The following is a 12,580-nucleotide window of genomic DNA, read 5'->3' as shown; positions in this document are numbered from 1 at the left end:
ATGCACATGGTGACACCAAGCTATAGTAAACAGTGGAAAGATAGATTAATGTATCTCGCATTCTAGAAACACTTATGATATTCGATCTTAGTGTTGATTAATTAGCGCACGAACACCATGAGATTTTGCAGAATCTCCTGTTGGATGATTCACTCGAAAATGGATATAATCGCAATGCCGCTATCAATTATTTTCTATATAGCGATCATTTTTGTAGATAATACAGTTCGTTATATATTTAATGATCAGTAAATATCAGTGTCGTATTACAAATCAATCATATATAGCAGTATGCAGTTACTGTAATGTATGCTGTGCATCATATTCATTTCGTAACAGCATTTATGACTTCTATGTTTACGATTCGGTATCAAAATAGTAAAAATTAGGTATTAAGACTTACCCTGATAGTACGTAAATTGTCATCTATAAAAATAGAAACTTTATTAAACGGATTCATTTCCTTCACGTCTTTGCCACCCATGTCGCCAACAAGGTATTACGACTAATGTATCCTTACTATCATCTATTGAAATAAGAATGAAAATATATGAAAGCATAAATTAGTAAGTAGTAAATGATATATAATCGTTTTTAAACATAACAAGTCACTATCTCAACGGAAACTGGAAATCGAATGATTTTTGCTCTACCGCGAAGAATAAAGCAAAATGCACTCGCAGTAAATACACGTATACTATAATCGCGTACGTGCACAATTTTACAAATATGCCCATTAACTTTACCATATATCATGAATTTTGTTGTACGATATTCGAATATTGATACACCAGTTAGTAAAATAAGCTTCAGTTCAGTATACTAGGTACGATATCAAAGATGCAATAGAGATGTTTAAATTCATAACAGAATTATGAATTCAGCTATATTCGCTTCATCGACAAGTATCAATATTTAACAAAAAAGCAAGTTGATATAGGAGCTGTAATTAACACCTTCTGTCTAGCTGGTTTGCCACAGCTCTAAAAAATTAGATGTGAAATTTTTGATATGAAATTATTTGCATAGCAAATTGTCTACCCTACTTCAACAAACCTGATAATACAACAAATACAGCAGATACACTAGATAGTTCTCACTTCCATATGTAGACTAGATACTGTAGTTATACACGTCGATCAAAGAGTTGTCTGTAGGATAAAAGGTAGACTAGCACCAATTATTTCACTTCAGAAGCAAACAGTCATTAATTATTAGAGGAGTAGTTCTACTTAATGTCAAGTAACGAGGTAGATCTGCCGGATCAACGAGGATAAAGAACATTTATTTTTATACTATCTTCTGGTGTCACAACCTTGGTCGTGATAGGTGCACTATTATTTTATAGATGCTATACGCCATTCGTCATGTCTGTCTGCAAGCTATTCTTGCAGAATTGCAGTCCTACATGCAAATATTCTAACCAGCATTGACCTTCAATTCGCTCACGTTAATACAACATTTTGGCACCGTTATGGTGCGTAGCCCACTTTACCATAGAATCAAACACTTGGATACAACACAGTGTAAGGAATAGCGATAAATTGAAGTGTAAACTATGCATGATCACTATAATTCAACTTTCTATTTACCGTTTCGCCCTACTGCTCCTCAGCAATCTCTCCACTTCATTATTGGCAGCCTCCTCCACTGCAGCTAGTACACAACTCGATCGTCCTTATCTGATGGCCAAAGAATTAAAATCAATAGCTCAAGAACTCTTATCTATTATCACAACGTCTAATAGATTAATTAATCAGTAGTAAGAGCTACAACTGTGTAAGAAATGATAGCAAGAAATAATTTTGCAATCAAAGTAAATGCTCAGGAGAAAGATTTGCAGCTAATACAATTCCAGGGCAATCAAGTGTTTACTATTTCATTCTATAATATTCTATAAGCCTACAGCGCTAGTTTAGAACACTATATAGTGTCCAGTACTTGTTGGATCAAAAAAATGAACAGACGCGCGGACGCCCGTCTAGTTCGTGTCGGCGGGTCTGGAATCATACCGTTACGAGACTGTCGATGTTTAGTATACTGTACAAAAGTATAGTGCAGTAGAGTAGAAATCGTATAGAACCCTTTTATGATCTGTCCGCTGTCTCACCAATCGGAGCAGGAGTACTGTACAGTACACTGTACCGTACAGTTACAGTACTATACTGTATAAATTCCGCAAAACTCCAGTTTACGTTTCCATAACAACATCAGGTTACATTGAACTAAAGTGGATAGTTGGATAAAAAAATTCGCAATGGTGGTAAGGCCGAAATATTTCACTCCTAACGAAGTTAGTATACACACTACAATCGATGATTTATGGGTTTCATTCCTGGGCAAGGTTTACAATTTAACACCGCTATGTAATCAATATTCAGGTTAGGCATCGTTTAGCTCTAGCTTACTGATGTACTTGTCAAGGTTTTACAGTATTTGCCGATGGAGTCTGCAAAGAAGTATGGCAACAACATATAATATTGAAGAGTAGATTATTGCGTTGATGTAGTATGAGTGAATGATTGAGATTCGTATTAATATAATCATTTTATTTATAACAAGTATATGATATATGGTAATCAACGGCTATTAGTTAAAATTCGGTGATGTTAGTAAGCTCGAATAACCACGCCATTTATCCATTATAGGAGATCTACTCTTGAAACCAGTTATACAATCAGCTGGTAAAGACATTTCTCATTGGTTCGATGATAAAACGAAAGATGTGAGTAGTTGTTCAATATTACAGTATTTGCTTTTATCTTAAAAATTGAATCGTATTAAAAGACACGTAAATGCATTAAGTGTAAAATTAATTTCACTCTTGATTTAGGTAAGAACGCATGTCGATCCTGTTACCGGTTGCATTGTACCATATACACCTCATGGCCGTTTTATTCATATTGCACCGCCATATCCACAAAGTGATTGGGCTAATAATTTTGGAAAGCCTTGGTGGAAAGATGACGCCTATTGCATAGGCCTTCTTTCACAGAAAACTCGATTTATTCGCGTTATAAATACTTTAACATCTCAAGAGCAAACAATCGAAGTAATACTAAACTTCAGCTTAATCTCCTATTAATTTTATATATTTCGTAATAGCAGCATAAGTACTTTACAGAATGATACATTATAAAATAAAATTTATTGTAATTAAGAATATTGCTTGTTGCAGGTTTGCTCTGAAGAAATCTTAGATGAGATTCAAGATCGTTATATGAAATACAATTCCCATGCACGCAGTTATACTTGGAAATACATTGGAAAAAATTTAGACATGACAAAAACACTAGAAGAGAACGAAGTTGCTGATGATTCTGAAGAATTTTTCAAACTTGGCATGAACGATGACTCTTTTTTACCAGCGATTCATATATATTTTAATGATGACTTAACTGAAGCTTGAATTTACAGTTTTAAAGTTAATATGGCTCTTTCAAGCAAGTACTACCGTCTTACTTAAGTGGCAAATAGCTTATTAAATGGTAGAATTACTGTTGCAAGAAATGCAGTAATATGAGACTGAACTTAGTTGAAAGTTCTAGAACAAATGAACTTCACATTTCATTTTGAGTGTATGATATGGATTTATTAATGTCAAAATCAGCATATTGTGATCATAATTTTATTATCATCAGTCGTACTTAAGTCTAGTACAACTAAATTATTTGTTTAATGTATAAAGTTAACATTTTTATCTTCTACTGGACCAAGATATCCTATTAAGCATACTATTATATTACGAGCAATTTTTATAGCAACGTTACTTTTTAAATGTATGCGCTATAGTATTACGATAGATCATCTACACCTAGGAACTATGTTACAGAAAAACTATAGAAAAAGTGACATGTTGAACATTGTATTACCCTTAAGAACCGTAGTCAATTTATGGTAAGATATGTATATTTATTGATATAAAATAAAAATTGATGCTACAAACCTAGTTTTAAGTACTGTTAGGCTACTAAATACTAATGATAAAATTGATGGAGCCATCAATTTTATCAACTTTTCAGTTAAAGAAGATGTTATCGACAGGCAATAAGATCAAAACTGTCCTAAATTCTCCAATCTTCTAGGATACTTACTGTAGCCTACACAGATGCTATATATTCTCTATTTCATGAAGTTATGTACAAATACAAATCTCAGATTAAGTAAAACGCAATATAAAGAAACCCTATCTAAACCTTGATTAATTATTAACACTAACTTAACTTATGGCTTTAGCAACAAATACATAACCTAAGCGTAACAAGTACACATTACAATCGAGACGTTACAGCTTCTTCAATTTATCAATTACTTCAATATCCTCAATTTCGTCGTTGATTTTATTGAGATTTAATAAAATACCGAAATTTCCTTGATCTGTAACGAAAATGTAAATTTAGCAATACAGTATCGTTCATTTATGATATCTATGTAGTAGCAAAGCCATAAAAGAGTAATTCGATAAATTAGTATTACTTATATACTCGTATAGTAGTTCCTAATATCAATAAATGCGAATCCTAGACGTATAGTCTTATCAATTCAAGATATTTATAATGTTCTTAAGCTATAGTATAATAAAATAGATCTGATTCCAATTATCACGACAATGCAATGAAATCAAGATACTACCCGTATAAAAGTGCGAACTACAAACTTACAAATATTCTGCTAGACTATCGTAATTATATTTGCGATTGCATTCGTATGTAGCTCGTTCTATCATTTTGAAGCAGCTTTCTAAGTGATGCGATATGCTTTTAACGCAAAAATACCTTTTCCATTTAAAAGTCGGATTATATGAATAGCGGCACAAACCAATACCATTTGCTTTCGTATATCAAGACGGCCAAATATACTCTCAATTAGGACTTTTAACTGACTCTTTTCGTATAGTTTATCCCAAAATTCATCGTGGCATGCGTATCTACAGTTTAATATCCTAAAATATAACGGTTCTTCCGGCAGTCCATACATAATTATTGGGAAAAAGAGACACCGCTGAGGATTACTCCTTTGTCGAAAAAGCATGATATGCAATTCGTCCACTAATTTAGGAGACAATAAATATTGTGGTGATATTAGTGCTACGGCCATATCAACTTCATCTAGTATATTTAATCTTCTATGAGTTTGTTCTTCTGTTTTCGGCTGTTGCAATAGAGTAACTCTCGTTTGAGGAAGTAATCTCGTCAGCAAACTTCTCAACATAGCAGCTGTATCTTCTTCGCTTTGAGCATTTAAGATTACAACATGTACAGACTTTTGCGAATCATCAACTTTTATTGCACTAGCAGTGGTACTAGCATTGAAAGTATTTATGATTGCCCTCGTTGAAACGTTTTTTGAACAAAGGATGGCTTTGATAGACGATCTTTTAGTAGTAGCACCAGTGCCAGTAACTGCGCTTTTTGGTAATTTATCAAGATCAGCCATTATTTCCTGTGCTATTTGAGTAAACTGGAACGCTCTCCATTTACTTAGAACTTCATCCAGCTTTGGTGATTTCTCATCCTTGTCCATCGGAAAATCCTTGCAAAGTATCAAGTTGTTTTAGCATCTTTCTAATGACTTAATCCAATTATTAGATAGCTTTATATTGTAAAAATTTTATGTAATATTTTCCTTAATAATTAAACACACCTGTAAATGTTGGCCTATTTTTAAATGTTGGCAAACCTTACTAACAAATTCATTTGAGAAACTACCATCTTTACAAATCATCATATTGGCATGTCTAAATGTACTAGGAACGTCATCATTACTGTTTAAGATAACAGGACAAAAGTAAAATCGTTTCCCTTCTGATGTATTTCTTTCACGATCCAATGCTAATGCTAGTGAAAACTCTTCGTAACACACTTTTGATCGTACATATGCAGGTGTAACAATAGCAACTAAACTTTGACTACCATCAATAGCTTCATATAGCTCTTTCTGCCATGCGGTTCCTGTCTATAAATAAAAATTAGCCAAATGAATGATAGAAAGATACGCGGAGATTAACTTCTAAAGAGTTTTGGTAATGATTCATTACTAGAATATATCCATCTAGATGATAAACTAAAACGGCCTATCTATTTACAAGTTTTATGACACATAAACATTTATATGTTCTTATTCACTGATAAATAGCTATAATCAAGTTTGATCTAGTTCAAAATACTACAGGAATCTACCTTTAATTGCTGAACATCAAAGAAAATGTTAGCATCTTCATCGAAAATTTTCATCTTTTCAAGTACTAACTTAGCATAGTTTGAATTTTCGTGACAGTAGGAAATGAATAAATCATAATTATACTTGATTGTAGCTTTTTCGTAAGGATTATCAATTAGTTCTAATTCATCGCTAGACCGCTGATGCCATTCACAAAACTGTTCACTTGCTTTACTGATACAGACCTCGGTATTATCCCTATGCAAAATGCGAATCATTGAGAAGGCTACTCATTTCTAATAGTCCTATACAATCCTACGAGATATCTAATAATTTTATAGGCATAAAGTTATTGTTAGTTACGTTCAAATAATACTCACCGACAGTCTATATATTGTACTAATGTAATATATGTTGGAATATCAGGAATAGCAATAACATAGAGTGGGGCTAACAAATTCCATTTAGATTGTTGGTTGACACAAAGTGCAACGTTAAATTGTTCCTTACATGCTTCGCACTATATAAATTATCAAATCAAGCAAACATTTAAGCTGTTTTAGAAAAATCAAATAGAAGAAATAATTTCGAAATGCATCATAGAACTAGACTATGCTAATTTTTATATTGGTTAAGGAATATACCTGCAAATAGCTAGGTGTTAATATCACAATAACACGGATTGATTTGCAAATGGCATTATAAATTTCATCTTGCCATGAAATGTCAGGATTAATTTCTTGAAAGTTAGTATGAAGACGAATTGCTTTCTTTTCTTCTGCCCATGCATTTTCAAGCTCATTCTTCACTCTGTTTGCAAGTGTAATATCTTGGGGACTATAGGATATATAAAAATCGAAATCGAATTCTGGAACCTGAAGGGCAAAAGTTTTGGCTATCCATCAATTTGTGTTTATATTTCTCTGATAATGAAATATTTTGTGAGACATGTCGTAATTTGATACCACAACTAAAGTTCTATTGAAAATTTTTCAAACCCTTCCTATAACTTGATACTTATTTATAAATAGGTAACTTACTTTAGCTATTGGTTGAGGAAGCAAAGCAGTAGCCTTGATTTTAGTGAATAACAAATCCAATTCAGGGTTTTTCGTAAAATTGCAAACTAACAGCGACTTGAGTGGTAAGCCCGCTCTTATCCACCGGATAGCAGCATTTAATAGAGACTCAAATACTCGAGTCTGGGAATATCCCTATAATATCCAAATAATAACTCTAAATAGTCAACTATCATAGGCAGGCCATATTATAAGCAGTCGAATTAGTTTAAAATCTAAAAATGTTGTAGTTAGTTTTATACTGTCTGGAAGAAATTACTGAATTTTGACCATTTCTGACTAATAGTAGATAGCTAAAGGTCAAATACTCTGGTAAGACTGTGCCTACAAGATTTACAAATTTATCTAGTACAAGAAAGTAACATACACGGTACGCTTCAGTTTGTATTATTTTTCTGCATAATTTTTCTACATTTTTACTCATAGCGCACAATTAAACAATCGTCTTGATCGATAACTCTGGATTGGTATATGTTATAGTAGTTATATTGCATTATGTTGGACATGAATTTCTAAATTTACCTCTAGGTGCCGCTCGATATGAGCTACTTCGTTAGATATAGCGGGAGCAAACAATACAGTAAATAATCGACTCATGCATAGTTTACCTGATTGCCGGTTGCTAGAACTGGCATAGCTACTGAACAAGGCTCGTTGTTAAAAAGTGGAAAAAAACATCGGAAAATATTACCAATAACTTGGGTAGGCTTAACGCTTATTTTCTTTTCAAAACAGACTATACGCTTAAAATTGATGTGACTAGGAAGCAACTGAGACCACCAGCAAGAATAATATTTTCGGTAATCTTCAGCTTTGTTTTTTGCTAGCTCCTCAACACTAATACCCAAATTTTTTTTTAATGCTCCGATCAACGTCCCAGGAATAGCTGCATAGTCATCTGCAATAAGAAAATATCACACCATAAATATTAAGGAAGGTAATTATTGAAGCGGAAAAAGAAACTTCTAGACTGGTGCATATATAATACGCCTGAATCACAGTTTTAAAGGTTCAATAGATACGATTGTAAGAATATTAAGAAACGCTTACTTGAAAATGCAGAGACTACTAAAACATCAATTTCATCGCTTTTTTGCAAATCTGTTAAATCTCCTGTTGCATATTTAATTATCGATGGACAAGCAGTTCCTTCAACACCGAATGAATCGACTATTCGTAACGAATTTGTTGCAGGAACATTCCTATCAGTAATCAATTATTAAAGCAGCAGATGTAAGCGGATGATATAATGGTTTATAAAACGAGTTGGATCTATTTTTATTCTATTTATACTCTAATTATATAAAAAAATTTAAATTAGGACTATCATAGCTTAATGAAGGATTTAGCTTCCCATCAGGATTATATCTAAATATACTTTTATTTTACTAGATACTTGTCGCAGCATTAAGTTTTATTGTATTTGTTCTTTGATTATATAAAAATAATGTAACATAAGACTATCAGAGCTTGATGTTGGATTTAGCTTCCAGTCAGGACTATGTCCTATTGCACTTTTAATTTTATTAGATACTTTTCGTACTTTATAGGCGTTACTTTGGTAACCGGTTTTTTGGTTGGCTGTTTGGTTGGTGAAACTTTAGGACCGGAATCCGCTGGATACTTTAGAATAAAAATAAATCCAATCTCACTAGTCATAAACCATGCCAGATGTACAAATATGACTTTATAGCTATATAATTCAATTACTAACCTTCATTGGTAATGTTAGTTGTGCTTTATACGAATTAAAAACGGCTAGTAACTCTTTACTCTCTAGATAACTGCATATGATTAATGATTTCATCGACAAGCCTGATTGTAGCCATGTTATTGCAGATTCTATGGTAGCTGAAAGCATTTGTTTATGACTATAGCCCTAATTGTTTTAAAACAATATGATTAAAATCCATAAAACTATGATTATAAGTTCATCAATATGTATTATAAAGTAAAAGATGTAATTTATCGTTTCTTATCTTCAAATAGGCTTCATTTCATGAAAGCTCATTACCTGGTTACCACTTGCTAATATAGGCACTGCTACTGAACCTTGATTGTCGTTAAATAGCGGGAGAATACAGCGGAAAATATCGCCAAGAGCCTGAGATGGATGCGATTTTGTAACATTCTCGAAACATAATATCCTTCGAAAGTTGAGATGACTGGGAAGAAGGCGAGAATACCAACAGTTATAGAATAAACGATAATCCACTCTATCTTTTGCCAATTCTCTCAGGCTAACTTTCAATCTAGAATGTAAAGCTCCAATGAGTGTGCCAGGAATAGTCGCATAATCACCTAACAAAATTCATGTTAAATTTACATTAAATTCTTTTTTAAGGCAATTGAAATTATTTTATATTCTATTTTATGGCAAGAGCCATAAAGTAAATCTGATAATTTGATAATAGATACGTAAACATGTCATCGAAAGGGTTTATTTATAAAGATCCATTACTCTACTCATACCTGGAAACGCTGACACAACCAGGATATCCACAGCATCTTTCTTCGATAATGTTGTAAGATCTCCTACTGCAAATTTAAATACGCAATTTTCGCTTGTAAATTGGCTTACTATTCTCAAATCACCACCCATTAGATCTTGAACTAGCCAATCTAGCTTAAAATATAGGTATAATACCGTTTCAAAGTGCTATCATTTGACAACCGATTTAGTAATAAGTAAAACGCAGACTATCACATGTCCTTCCTCCTTTTTGATATTATTTAAATAATATCCCTGATGACTTTGATTTGGCATTCGATAAATAGAATTTAAGAATCAGAATTGCATTCAATACATTGTAATAATGTACTACCTTTAGCTCTGCTCTAACCAGTCAGCAATCAGTCTCATAATGTAGCGCTTAAAATTAGTTATTACTTAAAAATATTGTTGAATATTACAGTATTAAAACTTTAGACTAGATAATTACACAGCTAGTTCAAAGGCTATCGATTAAACTTCTCTTTAAGATATCAGCCTTTATATCCTTCCTGAAATTATGCTGACGAATGTCTTTGCCCAGTTGCTCTGCCTAGCCAGTTCAAATTAAAACCTAGCTTAACCTAGTCTATCGTTTCCCTTATACCACTCAATACTTAGTATAGCTCCTGCAGGTACAAGATCCCTAGCTAGGTATGATTGCTATCCCTCATTCTAAGCCAATGATAGGCGAGATCTGCTAATGCCGCTTACCAAGGCGCCCTGCAGTCTTACTTATGTACACAGCTATCGTCTCTAGAATCAGCTACTAATAGTACACGACTACCTTAATGCCTAAAAGTGATCCTTGCCATTACTAGTCCATGGCTTAGGTCTAGCGCCGCCATCTTACTTAGGACTACCGACGTCTCACTATAGAATCTAAAATCTATTTACCTATGAAGATAAATTAAGTAAAATTTCATAGTTTCGATCTGCTAAGCGATATGCAATAGAGCTTTATAATAAATCGATGTTTAATTGATAGTTATGCATCACTCTCTCAATAAACACACAGACTATTAAATGTCATTCCTTTGAGACGTGAATAAAATAAACATTCTTTGATGTATCGGATTTGACATTCAATAAATTGAATTTAAGAATCAGAATTGTATTGAATACATAACCTAAGTAAAATTCTGTAAGGTTTCCATCTGCTATGTTAAATATACTACAACTTTATAATAAATAGATACTTATTCATAAAGGTGTTTCACTATCTGTCAAAATGTGTAAATAATCTCGAATGAATTTTCCTAATTACATTTGTTAGCAACATTATCGTCTAGTCGTTCAAGCTGCTCTAGAATCTTTAGCATACTGTAGATGTGCATGAATGGCTGTTAATATGGAGTTTATCGTAGATAGATTTAATGAATGTGCTCAGAGAACAGTTATGAAGACTATAAGTAATCATAGTTTATACCAGATAGGTTATGAAATACAGACTACACGGAAAGGAAGGCTCTGTATCCAGTTACAGATTGTACTGTATACGTGATGAGTGGTAAAGTAATAATGCAAGTCTTTCCTATTCTTGGCGTTAAAAAAGGACCGGATCCAAAAATCGAGACACTACATCGTGACGATGTTAGAGATAGCTTCTTAGGTAATCGATTAAGGCTAATATTCAATATGAAAAATATAATGAGGTAAGACTCTGTGCTCTTTTCTAAACTATATTTGTTTCAAAATCTTTAATATACTACCCTATCTACTACTTAGCAATCTTTGAGCAGTTTCAACGTCCTAAGGATCCATAAATTCTTCCAATAGATTTAGAATCGGTTAACAAAATCATGCTACAGTGTTATTTTCCTTTGCCAGTATGATCAAGTTTACCGTAAATTCAAATATAGACTAATGCTTTAACAGTTCTTTATAAGTGATAGCGAACATGGTAATTGATTTCATTCATAATATTTCATATCTTGAAGGAAATAAACTAACTGTAAAATTCTAGTCATTCCATACCGTACTTGATTGATTCTACTGCAAGCTTGATATGCTATTCCAATATGATAAAGATAGGTAAACACTTAAGCTGTTCCAAACTTGCTTGTCAACCACCTAGATCGTAGTAGTAGTAGTAGGAGAAATAATACCTAAGAAATTTTAGCGCTAAGGCTCGCTAGTTCGTAGTCAATTTGCGTGTAGATTATTCAGTTTACAGTCTGTTAGCCTAGGTAGTCAAGTGTCCAGTTTAACCGACGATTAACTTCACGATCACATCGGAAAGACAACATATTGATCAATATGGTAATGATCAAACATTACTTGAGGGCTTTGTACACTATTAATCTATATCTAGATATATACAAGTATATAGGATAGAGATATCAACTACCGATTTGGTATCCAGGAGACGGGTGTGGTTCCTTCGTAATGCTAGCACTTTGATCTGTCATCTATGACTATTTTTAATCGACAGAGGATTAAAATTGTAATAAAGGCTCTTGTGTGGATCGCCTTTAATGCAGAATTGCCAGGAATTAACTAAATGTATAGAAATAACTAAATCTGCCTGCAAAAGAATATAATCTGGGCTGTTATACCGCCACTTTGAGCTATCTAGTACGCGTGTATGATCTAGAAATCTATGATTGTAATATCCGAATGTTTTTAATTAAAAAGGGTAGAAATTACAGAAAAAAATTTTTATTGAGTATTTCAAGACAAGAATGATCAAAAAGTAACTTAATATACAAAATGATGACGTCCATCAGTGCTAAAAACTTTTGGTCTAGAATGAGTAGATAAATTGTCACTGTTATACGCGTGATATAGAAGTCTATGATCTATATTTATTTTCGATATGTTTAAGAAGTTGATACGTATATCATAATTT

The 12,580-nt window shown here is 32.9% G+C and overlaps 2 protein-coding genes across 2 annotated transcripts; one reads left to right on the top strand and one right to left on the bottom strand.

Annotated features, from left to right (window-relative positions):
- Positions 1 to 2,257: 2,257 nt before the first annotated feature.
- TRIADDRAFT_27077 (uncharacterized protein) lies at positions 2,258 to 3,409 on the top strand (the record flags this gene model as incomplete). Its single annotated transcript, XM_002113836.1, has 4 exons — positions 2,258 to 2,381; positions 2,649 to 2,725; positions 2,834 to 3,052; positions 3,179 to 3,409. 4 exons carry the CDS (start codon positions 2,258 to 2,260, stop codon positions 3,407 to 3,409), a joined length of 651 nt encoding a protein of 216 aa, XP_002113872.1.
- Positions 3,410 to 4,285: 876 nt separating this feature from the next.
- On the bottom strand, positions 4,286 to 9,840 carry TRIADDRAFT_57729 (uncharacterized protein; the record flags this gene model as incomplete). The annotated part of the gene is made up of 13 exons (XM_002113458.1): positions 4,286 to 4,377; positions 4,776 to 5,532; positions 5,644 to 5,955; positions 6,180 to 6,417; positions 6,540 to 6,679; positions 6,804 to 7,034; positions 7,200 to 7,373; positions 7,847 to 8,136; positions 8,289 to 8,440; positions 8,782 to 8,861; positions 8,953 to 9,117; positions 9,253 to 9,539; positions 9,711 to 9,840. The coding sequence occupies 13 exons, from the start codon at positions 9,838 to 9,840 to the stop codon at positions 4,286 to 4,288; spliced, it is 3,048 nt and encodes a 1,015-aa protein (XP_002113494.1).
- Between the last annotated feature and the right edge of the window lie 2,740 nt (positions 9,841 to 12,580).

The sequence above is a fragment of the Trichoplax adhaerens genome, genomic scaffold (genome assembly GCF_000150275.1).
Source record: "Trichoplax adhaerens TRIADscaffold_6 genomic scaffold, whole genome shotgun sequence".
Taxonomy (NCBI): Eukaryota; Metazoa; Placozoa; class Uniplacotomia; order Trichoplacea; family Trichoplacidae; genus Trichoplax; species Trichoplax adhaerens.
Note: the sequence above shows the minus strand (reverse complement) of the source record. Positions and strands in the feature narration are given on the sequence as shown.